Genomic DNA, 19,544 nt, shown 5'->3' on the forward strand with positions numbered 1-19,544 from the left:
TGTGATTAATAGACAGCAGATTTTATGCATTTGTAACAAAAATGGGTGGGTGTAATTCGACACAGTGAAAACATTAGAAGAATTTAAAGACACTGTTATATTATTTTTGAGAAAATAAATTTCTATTTCGCGCCAGTTGATTACAAATCAGGTAGAAAATTTTTATTTTAGAGATCCGCTGTCAAGTGATTAATTTGAATCTGTTTCCTCGACTCATCATGTCTAGATATAGTTTTTCAAAATATACTTTGAACATACCACACGCAACTTTTGAAAATCATGCATGCTTTTGTTTACAAACTGTCAGGTCAGAGTATCCGGAATTCAAAAAAGAAAGTACATGGCATATGGAATTTTAAAATGAAAAGAGTTTATTTATCATCGATCAAAAACTATACACCTTAAGTATATAAACGAATACATAAATGTAAACACATACTGGAGATACAAATCTGGCGAAGTAGATTCCGATATTATCGGAAGGCTGATAAAATGACAAAAGTATTATAGTACGCCCATAATGTTTTTATACAGTCTTAACCACCTCCGAATTTAATCATTTCGAAAGCACAAGCGTCCTATCACGTGTATTATTTCTTTTTTTTTTGTTATTTATAAATATGGAGATTATCGAAACGTGTTGTATGAGACAAAGACATTTTGTTCATTTTCAATAATTAAAAGTAAAATGTAAATGCTCATCTCGCATGTATGTATATGTATCTTTATTATGATCATATTACGTCTCCCAGCACACTCTCCCACCCATTTTTCTCTTGTTCATTAAAACTTATTTTTGAACTTTCGGTCACTATTACATATATACTTCTGATTTTATTAAACTCAATGGATCGTCATTGATACGTAACGGTTAAAAATACTTGATTCCGTGAAAAATTCATTGTAATTGTATGTGCGTGTACGGATAAATTTATCATGTCCGTATATATTTAGTTTTGCAAATTAGCAGAAGTAGACCTAAGATTGCTAATCACAGTATTTCCATCACAATTATATATATTACGTCGAATGTTAGAAATACAGTTTTGAAATATGACGCAATATCGATCAAGCATATTTTACGTAATATTTAACTTTGTTCAATGTAGAATCTTGTTCGCTGCAGAACATGTTTCGTTTCGCTTTCATAATATTCACTAATGAATGATGTTAAGACACCGAGAGAACGAGCTTCATAATGAATATACTATTTAACGCACTCGAACGAATTGTCTACATGAGAAAACATAAAGTCAATGTTCTTGTCAACATTTTTCCTTTCATTTCATACTTGCCACATTTATGTTACGATAGTTATCGTAACAGCAGTTTTTAGAAGCCGTTCGCAGAATTCGTAGTTATTAGGCCGTATAATATGAAACGTTAGATTTCTATTCATTCGCCACTCTTTCGCTCAAATGATCGTTTGCCGTTTCTATCTTTATCGTATTACCTTAAACTTTATATAATTCTCCATCAATTATCATTATTGTTTTTTGCAGTTTTTGGATATCTATAATCTTTTTAAAAATTTCATATAATAGTGTCAACTAATGACATAAGATTGATTCTTCTCTGTAAGTTCAAACTTTGACGAGTTGTAACATTCTCATTTCTTTAGCGAAACACCATTATATACAATTTTGACAAAATTATACACTTTCAGAAGATAAAAAAGCCAATAGCAGTAACTGATGAAAAATTTGTATAAACTTTATAATGTAATACGAAAAAACATGTAAGTACTTTTCGATGGTCAATCAATCGTTTGAGTAATATTGCAAACGATTAGAAATTTAACATTTCATTTGTACGACCTAATATTATAAGTCAAACCACTCGAAATACTGCTTGAGACATGGTTATCTTACAAGGGGAGGCAACAGTCTTTTACTGTAAGTTTTCTCAATGTCCTCGACAGTGACAGCGTTCTTCAGAACAAAGAGCCATGTACAAAATTTGTGACATTAGAAGACACACCGTTACAAAGTTATTTTCCTAATTTTTAAATAACTTCAAACAAGTAAAATGTTTTGACTGTATTCTATATATTTTTAACACTTTTAAGTATTCTTTCCAACTTGTGTCCTCCCCTTTTCAGGTAATTAAGTAACGTTAACATGTCGAAGAAACAAATATCTCGCACAGGTGTAACCGTACAATCTTTCACAATATTCGCTAATCTCGCGTTGCAAACATTCGTCGTTTCACTATTGTATTGAAACTGCAAACACACATAATAGTAATTCATGAATCTCAATGTGGACGAGATATCATATTTTAGTGCCATTATCTGACAATAAGCTCAACTCTGACGAGAACGTGCGTCTGGGATATTATTCGCGTTATGTGCATACATTCACGTATACAAGCGTATACAATAAATTATATATCTTTCCTTGAACAACGTACTAGGTCGTAGAACTGGGTGAAACAGTTTTTCAACTATTACAGAGTTTAACATTTCGAGAAACTTATTCGTGCAGTTAGGTCAGAATGTACTCAAATGAGTTACATTACATGAGTTATACATGAAACCAATGACCACCTAGAGAAATACAAAGTCGTATATAATTGATTTTCCATTTTTGAATTAGGGCAATAAATTTCTCGAAATATAAATTTATTACGAAACACTGTATCACCGAGCAGCTAGGCTGACTCAGATTCTAGCACGTAAATATCTGTATTATGAATGAAGTGTTATTAAACAGGTCAGCAGCTTAATTATATCGACGTGTCCTCAAACGTATGTCAAAAACAGCGGCAAAGTTATTCGTTTATAGAATGAAGTTAGTAAGAAAACAAAAACAAAATACAACAAGTATAAATTTTCTGCTACTAGTAAAACTGTCCGGATCTGAATGGATATGTTTTCAGTTTCGTATCGTTTTCCTTGTATGAACATATATACGTATTTTTCTGTTTTTATACGATTCCCAGATTGTTCGATGAACTCTTAAAAAATTTCACAACTGTTCATTTGTGATGTGAGATGTCTTTATTTTTAATTGTTGTACAAAATAGAGCGAGGGAGTAGTATGCTAATGCTATGAACACTAATTTCTTTCTTGTAATCGTTGTAATTAAAAATTGCAGTTCGGTAACTATACGACGTAAAAAATATATTCGGATCATTTTAATAAAAACGAAAGTTGAAACGTTGTTTTTACGAAAAGAAATAATTTTTAATACAAAATAGATGTTTTGATTCACAATACTGTATGCGAGACATAATTTCAACGAACATAGACAAAATCTGTTCAAAAATATACACAACGAGATATACCTGTACATTCGTTGTGCCAAAGTAAATAAATTTATTAGGTTCATTTGGGCGACTTCTTTAGAAGAGAGAAAAATAAATAAAGATGTATAATGCTATAACACGTAAATCAATTGGAAAGACGTTTAAACGTCTTTTAAAAGAATTATTGAAAGTGTGGTACAATGACAAGTCAATGTAGTGTTTGTAATTGGCAAGTGATAATATCGAGAAAGTATTAAGACTTATACTTTACTGTGGAAATTTTAAAGAACCCTGTGATACCCTTCGCTAATCGAGACAAGCATATATGAAACGATTACAGTTTTATCAAAGCTAATTGTATCTCCTAAAAACTATCTCGAAGCTTCTGCAATTCCTGTTAACGAATACTGTGTGGCTTATATTACCGTACACTTGAATAGCATACGTCAAATATTGCCAAGAGATAGGTGATCTCACAGCACTAACGAACATTTACTACATAAACTGAGAAATTCTTCAGTCCTGATTTAGATCTGCTTTTACCTCCATTTTCTTTTCCTTGGTGGTTGATATAATTTAAGTCAATAAAGGTATCTTAATCACCTACATTTGGAAAATCAATCGCATTTAATCCATACGTAGAAACATATTTATCTCATTTTTATAGAACACAAACACACTAAAAATTTGTTCTTCTAGATCCAGAAGACGTAGAACTCAGTTTTCGTTCGGTAATTTTTGAAGAACGGTAATGGTTATACGTGAACTTATTGTTAGTCCTGTATTGTATGCTTCTATGTTAAAGCACCATTCAGAAACGTTTACAGAATTAGTTGCTCTTCGTTTGCAATTGCACAATCATCTGTAGATCGACAATGGTCTTCTCCAGCATTTCAAGCCAAGAGACGTTGGTCAACGAACATCTTAATTGACTCGCGCAATTATTGGCTGTCACTGTGTCAAATAAACTCGGAGATGTTGTACTGACGCTTGTTGGAATATTTTCTACTTGACTGTTGCTCTTGTGTTTTGATATAGTCTTGTCATCCCCTGATTCAGATGAAGTAACATCGTTCCCTTCTGTTTTGTCCTTTTCTTCCGTGTCTATGTTAGAAACACTTTTCTGTTCGTTAAGTTCTTTGATCGGTAGATGCAATTCCTTATCCGCGGTCTCACCATCTTCGTTAACAGTAAACTTCCGTTTCTTTGAGGGCGCTTCTATTTCCTGCTGGTTTGTTTCTTTCACTTTAATGGCTCTGGTTCGAGTTAACAGAGTCTCTACAGCCGGTAATAAGGTAGCCGGTGGTTTCAATCTCGAACTGCTACTGTAGACTAAAGCCAGTGCTCTTAAGTCCCCGGTTAATCTATGAGCAGATGCTTGAATGTCTACTGCTTCAACCATTGCCACCATAGAACTTACTAAGTTGTCAATAAGTAGACAAGTTTGTTCGGTTAACACATGGTTAGCAAGTTTAGGAAAGAAAGTTTTCAAAAAGGCATGTATTGCCGGTACACCTAACGATGATCTCTCATCCAGTAATACAGCATCAACATAGTCTACTGTATAAGAAGAACAGAGAAGAGACGCAATATGCTTTCTGTCTATGTGTGTAGCAGCATGGACGTCTAACCACAGTCGAGGAAACAACGCTAAGTGCAATGGAACACCTGTAATTCAATCATTTCATTAGAACGTCATTAAGTTATTCGACACCGAATCGAGCACTCTTTATGATCAGTGATGAAATAGAATCGATTATTCTTTAGTGAGCCATAATTAAACATTTTTAAATCGACAAAATAATCGAAACCAACATCCGATCGCAAAAGTGACCGATTTGGCATGCAAGGACTTCGAGGTGTGGAAGAACCCGAAAATGCCGAACGGGACCGGTCGAGAATTTTATTTGGAATCGGTACCGGTCCGTGGATCGAATGGTACCGGGCCGCCCAAGGAACATTAAATACAATTATTTAAATAAAATAAAATTAAAATTATTAAATCAGAATAATCTGAAATATAAAGACCTCAGTGGGCCGTGGTAAAATTATCGAACGTTGACCGGTCCGCGGCGATAAAAAGGTTGGGGAGCACTGCTCTAATATATCGGAATTTCCGAGAATATTCGAGAATCCCGGAATTTTCGAGATCCCAACTTTTGGGGTCCTTGCACACCTTAATCATTCTACAAAGGGTATAGCTGGATAAGTTAGTTAAGAGTGCTCCGAAACCAAATTGATTTCTGATCACATTCGATAAGTCCAGCAAAGAACTCATAAATACTCTATTTAATAGCACACACGACTGTAAATATATTCCGAATTTTTTACTGCAAAATCGACTTTTAGAAAATTCCAGGAATTTGAAATTGCTGACTTTATATTGAAGTTAACACGTTTATATTATTTTGGCGATAGCGTCTTATTATGATTGCCGTTGTGTATTTTTTCCAGATTTTTCGAATTAGGCAAACGAGGTTAAAAAACTGAAAATTTTTTAAAATCCGAAAAAATGCATATTTAGTCTAATCAAAGAAAAGTTGTAGAGGCAAATGGAAGGAACACAATTTTTAACTTTGGGTCTTTGTTTGGACTAGTGAGGAAGTAAACATACTAAAAGTCCCCACTCCTGGGAGGTGAGCGAGGTGAAGGGGGGCCACATAGAAGGTCCCCTTTTTCGGTTTTCCGGGTATATCTCGGAAACTATGCGTCCTAGCGATAAGACCATTCCATACAAAATTAAAGCTGACAAAATGTGCCACAAGATTGATCCGATTCAGTTTTTCGCTATCTCGCATAGTTACCGAGATATCCGCGCTCAAAGTTCACTAATTGTGCTGAAAAGTTAGCTAGTCAAGTAAGGCAAATACGTGAGGCAAAAATTTCTTTTTCACAATTAGTGAACTTTGAGCTCGGATATCTCGGAAACTATGCGAGATAGCGAAAAACTGAATGGAATCAATCTTATAGCACATTTTGTCAGCTTTAATTTTGTATGGAATGGTCTTATCGCTAGGACGCATAGTTTCCGAGATATACGCCGAAAACCGAAAGAGGGGACCTTCTACGTGCCCCCCTGCAACCGGCTCACCTCCTAGGAGTAGGGACTTTTAGTATGTTTACCTCCTAACTAGTCCAAACAAAGTCCCGAAGTTAAAAATTGTGTTCCTTCCATTTCCCTCTATGCCTCCCTTATGAGCATTCATTGACTGGACTAATTGCGCATAGAAATTTTCGAGATATTAGATTTATAAGAATTCAGTAGAAACGTTGTTGAAAGCAATGTTCTCAATTTTTGTCAGATCTTTTTATAAAGTGCATCGTAGTTAATAAAATAAAAAATCGATTTTTCTTTATTTTTCTGTAGGTATATTATGTAATATTGAACACTTCTATGCAGCTATACCCTTTATCAATAAGCAGTAGTACCTACCTTCAAATCCTAACATAGCACTTAAGTTAACTAGCGTGTCCGTCATACAATCATTATTGATTGCCAATCTACACATCACATCAATAAGTTCGTGATACGGTAAATAAAACTCGAGCAACGCGCTATCGTATTCCGGGTCCACTCCTTTCGACGCTTCCAGCTGAGAATGCGGCACTGCCATTTGAACCATTGGCCTGGCAGGTCGAGTAGGCATTTTACCTGGAGGAGTAGATCTTCTTGGAAGATACGGACCTGGTGGAACAGCGGCGTGGGACTCTTGAAGAGCTGCGTGGCAATGTGAAAGCAACGGCGCTAAAATTAATATAGCCTCAGCAGGCACAAGCATGACAAGTTCCTTCAAAAGATCTATAGCAAGGTTTCTCATATCCGGAGGATTATATGTGTTCAACAATGTCGCCAATTTGCGAAGAATGTCTGGCCATTCTTTACAATTAGCTAATATATTTCTTGCGTCTGGTCCTTCTCTAGCAGTTCTGATGCACCGTACCAGTTCGACGATAATTGCTATTAATTCAGCGAGATCTCCAGCTACATGACACGCTGTCGCTTCATGATACATAATATGCAGCATGTGAAAGGCTTCCAGAGCCATACTTAATCCTCCATTGTATACAACGTATAAGCGGTCGTCATCTGTTTCGATTAGAATACTGTAAAACATAAATATGAATGTATTAATAAAAAGTGGGTCTCGAACAATTCAACTCGTCTTGATATCAACAACAACATTATGAGGATAAAAGTGCATGATACTGTTTTAACCCTTAGCACTCGAGTGGTGACTCAGATGGTATCTAATCAATTACTACACATTTAATTATTGTATGACGTATTATATCAGTTTCATATCTACAAAATGAAAAAAAAATCATATAGAATGGAATTATTCTAGCTAGAAAGAAATGTTTAATTTTCGAATTAAAATAGCTCCGAGTCCGATGACCTTCAGATAATATTGATAACAACGCGAAACAATTACAGTAGAAATATTTAAATGTACTGTTTCTCGTAATTCACCTTAGGTGGCTGAAAAGTTCCCGGAATTTTTTAAAGCATTTCAGCAGCATAAAAATACCGCACAAACGAATGAATCCGCACACTTGACCGAATAATAAGTTTTATTAATTCATTAACAATGAAATGAACCAAAAACATTTACAATAAATGTTCGAAATTGCCTCTTTTTGATTCGATACATTTATGGACCCGTTTTCTAAAATTCCCGACGATGGTCGCGCACTCTTTCACTGTAATCTCGTCCCAGGCACGCGTCAACGCCGCTTTCAGCTGTTCCACCGTGGCGTAGTCTTCCTGAAATTTCTTGCTCCATGATGGACCATACTGAGTAATCCATCGGGTTAAGATCCGGCGAGTTTGCCGGGAAACAGCTCTTCGCAGACGACGATGGTGGATTTGGCGGAATGCGCCGGCGGCCAGTCCTGCTGAAGCGTGAATCCGTCCTGGCCGAAGTGTCGCGTTGCCCACGGCTTTAATTCTCTCCGGAGGACACGTTCCTGGTACTCGGCGGCGTTGATTTTTACGTTTCTCGGGATGAACACCAGTGGCGTCTTCCCGGTGGTGCAGATACTGGCCTAAGCCATGACCGAGGCTGGAAAACGGCTGCGGCCGAAGTCTTCTGCTGGCCCTTCTTGAGCAGCTGGCGGTTGTGTAGAGGTTCGACCGTAAAAATTTTCTAATCCGTGAAAAGAGCCTTCTTCAGGCGATCACCAGCGACCATCGTCGGGAATTTTAGAAAGCGGGTCCGTAAATGTATCGAATCAAAAGGAGGCAGTTTCAAACATTTGTTGTAAATGTTTTTGGTTCATTTCATTGTTAATGAATTAATAAAACTTATTATTCGGTCAAGTGTGTGGATTCATTCGTTTGTGTGGTATTTTTATGCTGCTGAAATGCTTTAGAAAATTCCGGGAATTTTTCAGCCACCCTGTACATCGTAATAGATGTGTGTATATGTATAGATTAATGTTATTGAACTATGTTAATAAGAGAATTGATTAAACACGGTACCGGAATGCAGAGATGAGTGTGGCCCAACATGATCGTCCGTCTAGTCCTTGTAAGTACGAAGATAATGTTCCTCTCCTGAACGATGCGATTTCAGATTCTTCTTGCTCCGTTTGATCCGGATGTCTGGCTACTAATAACTGCATCAATTTGAACAGTTCGTCTACAGCCTATAACAAAAAATAAAATTATATTCCTATTATAAATTATAACTAGCACTTTAACCCCTTGCCGTACGATTTCTTCCAAATCTATCCTTATTAAACTTACTTTTCATTTTAATAATTTTCTGGAGGACAAAAAATTATACCTTCGTTATACAATTGCACATTATACCTTCATTATACAAAAAGATGGTATTCGTATTTACTAAAATTCGATTCGAAATATTCATTACAAGTCCGACTAAATATTATATAGAGTAAGAGATTAATCAGCAGATGTAGATATTATTAGTAACACAATCTTACGGTTGAGTATTGAGTTGGGTGTGGTGTGATATTCTTGAACGCCCATTGAATATTCTGATGTGCAGCTAATTGTCTTGTGAAGGTGCGTGATTGTTGGCAGCAAAGTCGTAACAGACCATAATAAGCAGGCAGCATTACTCTGTTAAATAATACTACGTCTTGATCCTCGTGATCGGCCCTACAATATGTATGTGCATTAGAAAATTACATAAGTATCGTTTACATGCGAAAGAAAATTGAGCTTACAAGATATAATTAAATGCAATATTTTTAGTTATATGTGGATTATGAAGTATGAGAGCAACATTTTCTGGACAGTCCGAGCAGACGTGGTACCAAAATAATAATACAGCTTGCTTATTGTGATGCACTGGAATGCTAGGCTCAGAAAGTTTCGGATGAAACAGTGTCCATAAGTCATTCAAATATTGTCCAAACTAGAAGTAAATAATCCATATTAATATAAGTTTGTAGCATAATACATTATGCTACACTTACCATCAATTTTTCCGTCTTGGAAACAACGCAATAGGTGAGCAATGCAAAATAGGCAGTGAGTTTCATTGTACCATGGGTCTGTATATCGATATAATGTCTTGCTGGTTGTAGCAATCTCAAAAGTGCTGTATATATCTGATGCAATATTAAAGTAGCTTCCGGTGATAGTTGCAGTTCTCTAGACGTATTGCAACCTAAACCTAATCGATGAGCACTGCGATAGCCTTGCCTAAAGTGAGTCGAGGGAACTAAAGATACAAGGAGGAAAGCAGCCGCCGAACGAACTCTTTGATTCGAATGTTCCAATAAGAAATGTTGCAACCACGTATCCAATCCTTGTAGCACCCAGGCATGCGCAAGTTTACTTCTTGTGACAGCCAAAGCTAGCCACTCTAATGCTCCATGCGGCGCAACCCTGGCAGCTTCCCATACTCTGCCCAAAATCAGTTGAGTCATACAAGGCAAACCGCTAGGTCCTGAACTCTCTGTCAATAGTGTCAGTAGTTTGAAAAATGGTTGGCACACATCTGTATGTTTAGTTATAGCTTGGAATATCATTGTTACAATGTGTATAGCTAATCTGTCGTTCCAACGACACAAAGACTGGATTAAGTTTCTTGTTTGATTAAGATTAATGACATCTCGCGTTTGTTGATACAGAAATGGAAATCCTTTACCTCCAGCAACAGCGCTGAGGTCTGCCGGAGACAAGGCTAGCCTGTGATCAGGTCCTCTACTACGTTCAACCAATGTTGCTATCAAAGTGATCATTTTATCTAAGGAAGCAGGTCTCAACTTTTCTGTTGGCATAGCAACGATCTCTTCTTCTTCTTCCTCTTCGCTAACCGCATCCACAAATTCATGTGTCTTGTGACCGAGATAAAAATTTACCATAGTTGAAATGGCTTGCACTCTGATTAGGAAGAGCGTTTCTTCCTCGCCCATTTTGCTGAATTCATATAAAAAACTAAAGTACTCCGTCAGGTGTTTCAAATGTTGTTTCGCGTGTTCCATGAGAGACAGAAGCATTCTGACGAATCTTGTTACGCATGATCGAGTACCGACAGTGTTAACGTCATTCTCCTCGTCGCAGAGAAGATACAAAGGTGCTTGAGTAGCGCGCAACCGTTGTATCACATGAATGCATAGCCTTTGGAACATTTGTCTCACCATTTGATTCGGGCATTTGACTAGAATTTGAATTGGCCACCACGAATCGTTAGCCATTCTTTCGAGAAATCTAGCGCATGCACCAGCAGAACTGTTAAATTGTTTAGTCAACAGCTCTACCCATTGTACCATAGTCGGTTTTTCCTTAGCGTGAATAAAAGTTTCCATGAAGAATGAGGTTGACAAGTCGGCTGACATTTCTGTTATATCAGGTTGAACGGAGAGCAACGTTTGCGGTATGTATCCACATATTTGCCACATGAACGTGAAGTAAGTGTGCTCGAATATATTTTTATCTTGTAAAAAGTGCATATTATCCTGCCATATCCAATCTTCGAGTTCTTTATTTAACTCTAACGGTGGTAATTTGTTAGTGTTCTTCTGAACCAATGAAGAGGGTTGTCGTCCATTTGGACTAGAAACGGTAGCTTCTTCTTCTTTTACTTGATCGCCAGGATCAGCACACCATTCGTAGAATAGCATATAGGCAGAGTTTGTTTTCTCGAAACTGAAATCCATGAATTTATCTGTAACTGAATCGTACGTTTTACTTGTCATCTCACCACCAAAACATTCTGCTGCTATTTGATTCGGATCAAACGGTTTAACTTCGGCATCATTGAATAAAAACCATTTATCTTTGTTAGGACATGTGCGGTCTCTAATGAAACTGTAATAATGTCCGCCATCAGCAGTACCTGTATGGACAGTTACACCGATTAAATCATACTGATAGTATTCTTTTTCGTCTTCATCGTCGTTATTATCCAGCTTCGTTTGATCGCCTTCGGATTTCTTCTTTTCTGAGGCTTTCTTTTCCTCCTGATAATGTTGAGGCATCAGTTTCTTCTCGACATACCCGGACATGTCTAGCCTCAATGGAAAACTAAAGTGCGTATTTACTTTCTCCTTCAACATGGTTCCCATATTAAAAGTATATCTCATAGTATTGAAGCATAATATGTGTGGTAATTTTTTAAAACATGCTCGCTTTTCTGCTCTGGCTTTTTTACCGCATTGAGAGCATGTATACATATTGTCTCCTTCCAAAGTATCTTTAACTGTGACTTCATCTAAACTCTCGTAAAGATTTCTCATGTCGGCTACTTGGCAACGAACAGTGTAAAACTCTTCCAGTGTTCTGCTTACATGTTCACAGTCTAATGATACAACATTATTAGATATTACACCGCAGAATAATGTTTTCACCAAATTTTTCAGATCCGCTGTCATCTCTTCTAATTTGGATACAAGGTCTATAAAGAATTCAGCCATATCCTTTTGTTCGCCAGTGTTAAGGGGCTCGTGATTCATGGTGTACACTCTACAGAAACTTCGAGGGTTGTATGCTTTTCTCTCAGACTCCAAAAGATAAGCAAACATTCTTTGTAGTTCCCTTAACGTGAGTTGATGCTTGTTTGCTCTATTACAATCAGCGCCTAATATGGAGACACGCGCTTGCGGCATCATATACAAATGCTGCATGCAGCTTGCCATGTAGCAAGTTGCACCCAAATTTGTTAGACCCACGTATCCGCAATCAGAACGTCCATCTTCGTGTGGCCAATAGTCCCATGGGTATGGAGAATGAGGACCAGGTTTATGCTGAGCCAATAGTTTCTCATGAAGGATTCTATAATTATCGGGTGCCGATTTTACAAGCTCGACTAATAGGTCAAATGCTGCCGACCTGGAAACTTGACTTTTACACTTGGGCACATGTTTTAATCGCGGATTTGGCAATGCGAATAGAAAATCGAACACTTCGTGCAATAAATTTTGTCCAATTTTTCCTTGTTTACAAGATGGGTTGTGCGTCATTATATTACAAGTAAGATTTAATAATCCTACTAAACCATCATCTTCTATAGTGTTGTGGCGAGTTTCAAGATGTTCTCTATTTAAAACAGAGTCGATCACCCTTATTGCTAGTGCTTCAAGATCTATCGTAGTATTCGAATCATCTGTTCCTTCTTTGATTGCTTCTTCTGGTAAAGAATCGACTAATCGACAAACTAGCCAGAAGTAGTCTCTGCAAGCAGGTCCGTACGGTTCTTTTCCATCATCCAACACTGGATGCAAGTGTAACGGTAGGTCTGGTTTCCTATGGGAAGGCTGCATCGCTTCTGCTACCACAAGATGTTCTAATAATGTGTTCAACATTGGTACAATTAAACTAGCGATATCGGAGTTGTCGTCCTCGGAACCTGTAGTACCTAAGCACAGTCTATATAATGCTGTACAAACTTCCCTTCTCACTGCTGGTTCAGGATCTTCCAAAACTAATCTTCGTAACCATGTTTTCCCAAAAGGATCTCCTGATGAAAAAAGATATTGTCTAACCGTGTCGTCGCTATGTACCCAACAAACTAATAGAGCCATAGTATAATGTATAACTTGAGATCTACCGAAGAGACCTGTTTTGTAGTGATTTGGATCTCGAGGCAAAGATGCTTCGTTTAATATACTCGTTATTCGAGCCATAACAGCATCCACGTTCATCATCGATAGCATTGCTTCGCTTAGTTTAGGTACGAGCAATTTATCAGCTTTACTCCGTTTCTTCTCCTCCTTAATAACACCCAAGTGACATAACTGTTTTAGTAAACTAGCGAGACAATCCTGCTGCCACTCGCTGCCATCTCCCTGTTCCAAACACCCTGACATGAAAATATCGAACAAATGTCTCAAGCCACCGTGTTGAACAAACAGTGTAGACCAAACAATATCTTTTTCTTTGTCTTCGTGATTATCATCTGCATCGCCTCCTCCTTCGTGGGTAGCTGCAGAAGAAGAAGATGAAGAATTCACAGTGGAAGGTTGACTTGTTGTACTACGCCTACTTAAAGACTCTACTATATATAAAGAGTACATCAACTTTTGGGGGCTTGCAGGATCAAGCAATTCCGGTAGAGTAGTTTCTCCCAACTTCTGGAAACCTCTCAATAAGGTAGGACTTGTTGGTAGTAAAGTCAATGTGTCCCAAACTCTTCTTGAAAGCACTTGAGCTTTTGTATGAGGAATTTCCTGTCCACCTTTCACCACCGTTTTCATAGCGCTCAAAGTCCTCATTAATGTGAACAATTGTTCAAAATATTGTGGTCGCAGTAGCAATAATGTTGGCAAAGACTCTCGAGGAGGAGGTGGTAAAAGTGACGGTGAATCCATGTCTCGTTTGTTGCATCTGCCTGTACCGTTACCACGACCAGCACCGGGTGAAATGAACACTAGTTGACCATCTTTAAAACCCATTTCCTGTAATGTCTTCTCGTCGAAATCAATTGTTAATTCCTGACCCTGTGTGATCATTCTAATCGGCCCATCGGTAAGCAAAGATCCTAATACTGATCCGTTACTCTGATTTGTATTCGAAGAAGACGATGATCTTTCTTGAGTGTTTTGCGTATCATCCCACCATTTAGCAACTTCTGCTCTTAAATCAGCAACATAATCAGTACTGAAAAGTGTGAAGCTCGTTTTCTCCGGAATTCCGGCTGGTTGTACGAATATTCTTAGCTGTTGGCCCTTCTCGGATGTGTTCATGGCTACGTGACTACCAGCGCCTCTACCTTCTAATACCCAACGACGTAAATGGTATGCGTACCGTTTTCGGAAAGCTTCTAAATGTGTTCTCAACAATAACAAAGCTCGCTGTATGCAACGTAAACTAGCTTCTTCATTTGTTTCTAAGTCAGCGCTAGCTGCAGCGAGATGGGTCATACACTGTGAAACGAACTCTGCTTCTTGCGTTAATTGTCTGGACATATAGTAACCGTTTAAATATTGTATAGCTGCCATACTAACATCTGTACTTTTAGCTTTCAACGCTATTCTCCACAAAAAATCCATGCCAACCGAATCTACGTCCCTTAAAGGTCTGTCTAAGTGTGCAGCAGCCAAGCGAGCTAGATTGCACAATTGCTGAAAAAGACTAAGACCCATCATGCTAATAGTTTCAGGTGGCAAACTTGGTAGTTTACGCATGCATAGATGTTTAAGCGTGTCCATTCCAAGGGCATGTTGTTCTGTTGACTTTGCTTGACTGAGTAGCCAACTGAAGAGTTCATCGGCGCACGTTGGATCTTGTGACAAACATTGCCACAGTATGTCAACTTGCTCAAGGTTTAGGCGAAAACAGTCAGGTGAGCCCAAAGGCGAGAAAATTGAGGAGAGAAATTGTAGTCTCACTTGTATTTCTGTTTGATGAGAATACAGACTGTTTTTTGGACCCATGCTGGTGTAAGTTTTCAGATTGTTGAAAAAGTATTTCATCATTCCACGTTCACGATCCGCCCATGTTGTTATCGTGTGTGCGTCCATTGCGCCAAATTGTTGGAAACTGGCAAGTAATTTCGGTAACAACCTTAGAGACACAACTACTGAACGGTTAGTTGATAGATTTTCTAAGCAACCTTCTATAAATTTCATAGGTATAAGTCTGTCGACGTTAAAACAAAGAAGATTGCATAATGCTTTCTCAGCTTCTAAAGCTAAACCTTCTCCTAGCTGACCTATTTTCTCATCTTGTAAAAGATCCCATAACAATGTATTTCCAGATTTGCATACGTTATCCAAGTTGAATTGAGAACTAACGCGTGTAACAGTCTGACGAACACTTCTTACTTGTGGAGGACGACAAACAGATCGTCTAATCGTCATTGTTGGATGAGAATGGTGTGGATGATAAGCTTGCATTTGTATAGCCGTTAGATGACGCGCCGCTAGTTGTGCTAATTCTTCTTCGCAACCGCTTTCTTCTCCGTCGAAGTCTGCCATATTTTTCTCACTTTTATTTGATATTCTACTGCTATAAGAACCTTCTTCGTCTGATAACATTTCATCTAAACCGGAAGGCAAAAACGTCGGTCCTGTCGCGTGTACCAAACCTGCTAGTTCAGATATAACAGCGCTAGGACCATCTGCCGCAGCAAGAACTCCAGCTACGTCACTATCATCTTCATCGTGCGAAGTGTCTGCAGAGTCTGGAGCCCGGTCTACGTTATGACCTACTAGCGACATGTATTTATTTTTATTTGCTCTTCTCAATAATGCAGCTGTAGTTGGAACTTGTTGATCGCTTGGATCTAATCCCATTGCTTGTTGCTTCACGCGATCCAATGCGTCAACGCTTTTTGGATCATGATCATCAAAAGAAACTAATCCACTTGTGTCTAAAGAACTATTTAAGCTGTCTTCGGTTCTACTTTTTATATCGATCATTAAATCTTTAGTCTTCATGCCATTTTCTTGACTAACAATATCTTCGAACGTTTTATCCACGGTAACTAATGAACGTTTCTGTGGTTTCTTTCTTTTTCTCAACACCTTCCTCTTTTTCTTTTCAATTGCAATTGTTTCTTCTGCGTTCGACTTTTCTGTGTCTGCTTCTGCATCCGAGCCGCTTTGTTTTTCTTTTATGTCATCCTGTATAGTGCACACAGAATCTTTCATAGACTCCGCATTACACTCAGACTTCTCTAATGCTGAACCTTCTGCTTCGTTTAAGCTTGCCTGTACAACTGTTGTGCCCATACTTTTTGCTTTGAAAGGACCTACAAAATATGTATATTTTCCTTTAGATCTATTTACTACAAGTGTGCGAGGAAAATTTCTCGCGAACTTCTACTATTTACAGAGAAAGAAGTGCATTTTTTGTACGAGGCATACCTTCTCCATCGCTGCTATCACCTCTTGCTTGTTTCCTTGGAGAGGGTCCTTCGGATGGAGCAGGACTCGGTTCTTCATCCTCATCTGGACTGCTTCCATCCATACCACTGGCATCGCTGGTACTACTACCACCGACACCACTAGTTCCTCTTAAAATTTCTCTATTTTTGATAGTTAAACCCCTTGGATAGCCTGAACCACCTGCTGTCCAAATAAATTTAATCAAAGCAGATGCCAGGAATAAACTTTGTTCTGTGTGGTCTTTTGGTTCTAGTTTCCCTAACAAAGAATATAAATGTAGAACTGGAGTCGGAGCCAAGTGTTTCACTAATGGTGCCAACAAATCATATACTGGACGTCCGCAGTGTTTTAATTGTGCAGCTTGCCACATGGTATCCATATCTGACGATGCTATTCTACCCTCCATAGCCAAAAAACTTAGTACAATGTGACTTTGTTTAATAACTTCTACGTGCAAATTTGGTCCAAATATATGAACTATTATGTTGTTTTCCGTCAACCAAGCTGCCAATGCATGGCCCACTTGCTCCACTTCGGCAATAGTTTCGCTGTTACAAAGTTCATTGAATGCTGTAATATGAGCATTTATCTGAGCTATTCCTGCTAGTCTCATGGTTAAAGTTGTACTAGTGAAGTATTTAAACGCTAGATCCAATCCATCCCGATCGAAACTTGGTAAAACAGCATCAATGGGATCTTTTACAGCGCTCCACATGAAATCTATATTCGTAAATATTATAAATGTATCATTAAAAGGCACGAGGCACGTATTAAAATACCTATAGTGAATTTGAAAATTTACCAGCCATTGTTCTAACTGCAGGTGTGCGTAATTCTTTGTCTCCTAAACGACACATATATTTCATAACACGGCTGCGTAACGGTATAAAGAGCTGAATGACACTACCATAGTTCAACCAAAGTTTCAAATTACAAATTACTGCAACCATAGAGTGCGCAAGACTAACTGGTAATGTAGTTTCCATATCAAAACAAGCTGACATTAGGTTAAAGCCACCTTGATGGCAAAATATAGAAACTGCTCGTATTAAGGGAGCTGGTACTTCTGGATCATGAGGCTCGCAATATCCACCTTCATCCTTTAAAAAGAATAAGAGAATATTGCACAACTTTCTAATTGAAGCAATCTTTAGGTACACCGATTAATGATGAATACATAATAGTTACTTTTATTGGAGCTAAAGGATTAATTGCACCACCATGTTTCATTGCAATATAAAGAGGAAAATTTAATAAAAATATCTTTGAAAGCAGATGGAACAATTTTTCTCTATCCTGTTGAGACCAATTTTGTTTTATTTCTGTTTGTGCAAAATCTGAATCCTCTGTCTTTCCCTCGTCAGTTTTTTCTTCTTCTTCTTCTTCTTCTTTCTCATCTTTAGGTGATGCTCGTTCAATATCTGTTTCCTGCCCATTATGTTGTATAATTTGCAATTGTTGTAATGTGCATAATACAACACTTTGCGTTAATCGTATAAAACGATCGAAATTTTTTATTTCTCGGTAACAGCACATACATTGCCTAAAACATTCAAGACTAAAAAAATCTTTCAAGTTCACCGTATAAAATATTGTAAATAAATGTATATAGAAGTTCATAATTGATTTAAACAATGGGAGTGGAACCAGACCTTTGTACCCATTGATTAACATAATGCAATGTTGTGTCCACATCCGAGATACATAGAGTAGCCAATCCATCTTGTTCTTTTGATGATCTTTCATCATCTAAATGTAAATTATATATAAGAAAGAGAATATATTTATAAACAAGTAATATAAACAATGGCAAAGTAATAGTTCAACTGTTATTATCGTTCTAACGCGAATAAAAGATTTAAATATTATTTCGTTTACACTGTTCTCTGCATGTAATATTCCAATGTATGTTACTGATTGTTTCTGCGTGTCGTACAATTTTAATATTATTTACGACGTTTTCGGTAAAAAAAATAATTAACAAGATAATGCTGGATCTTCAATAATTAGACATTCAAATACAACTTTCGTGTATCAATTAATCCAACAAGCCACAAGACTGTCCATAAGCAGTAAGGTTATACATTCTAATGTTACAAACGAAACTTTTATAGAAAAATGTATGAAATAAATGAAATGTTTCTTTGTAGAATCTGTTGTCCTTAGATTGTTTATACTAAAGAACTAATTGACGACGTGAATGCATAACTTCGTAACATGCAGCAAAGTATAATAGGTTAACATGAAAGATATTGTATACATTTTGCTTACAGGAGAGCAGAAGGTCGTGAAAGTCAACACACACATCGCACATGGTTTCCTCTCTTTAGCCTTCAAAAGGCTTTTAATCACGTCAAGTTCATCACTCAACTTCACCACCATCCATCCCAAAAGTTGGTAATATTATTAAACATTTGTATTCTTGATTATCCTCAACAGTTGATTAATTCGTTAGTCACCATATTGCTTTTTTACGCAGCTGCGTTCACTTGCTGCTTACTTCAGATGAGCAACAGCGAATACCTATTCATCGCGAAAAAAATTCTTTTCTACCTATATAAAAAAAAGCACGACAGTAAAGAAAATTTCGATCAAGTTGTTTCAAAGCACAATCATTCTTCTTCAAATGATGTTACGAAAATCGATAATCTCCTGTTTATCAATATGAATGTCATTATGACAGAAGACAGCTGATCGTCGCCATATTTTATCGAAATAATATGGAATTTTAAATTTAAAAGATAATAAAATACAGAAAATAAGACCGTGTATATAATATAAAAGTAATATGAACAAATTATTATTTTCTGTTGTTGGAATTTAAGAAGTATACAAAAACGCCTATAATTTTATACTTATATATACAAGTACAATATTCATTTTTTATAAATGTAAACCTATAATATGTACAGTCTCCATTTGTATATATATATATATATATATGTAAAATTGAAATATATAGAAAACATGAGAGATGTCCTATTTAAAT

At 37.2% G+C, this 19,544-nt stretch overlaps 1 protein-coding gene across 1 annotated transcript; it reads right to left on the reverse strand.

Moving 5' to 3' along the window:
- Positions 1-348: 348 nt before the first annotated feature.
- On the reverse strand, positions 349-19,220 carry Puf (ubiquitinyl hydrolase 1 puf). The gene is given in 12 exon segments (XM_076428116.1): positions 349-4,918; positions 6,684-7,354; positions 8,733-8,899; positions 9,200-9,377; positions 9,446-9,636; positions 9,698-16,419; positions 16,535-17,275; positions 17,358-17,655; positions 17,744-18,098; positions 18,208-18,304; positions 18,827-18,880; positions 18,883-19,220. Coding segments are annotated over 12 exon segments (10,368 nt in total). The 5' UTR covers positions 18,938-19,220; the 3' UTR covers positions 349-4,079.
- Between the last annotated feature and the right edge of the window lie 324 nt (positions 19,221-19,544).

This window comes from Lasioglossum baleicum, chromosome 7, assembly GCF_051020765.1.
Source record: "Lasioglossum baleicum chromosome 7, iyLasBale1, whole genome shotgun sequence".
NCBI lineage: Eukaryota > Metazoa > Arthropoda > Insecta > Hymenoptera > Halictidae > Lasioglossum > Lasioglossum baleicum.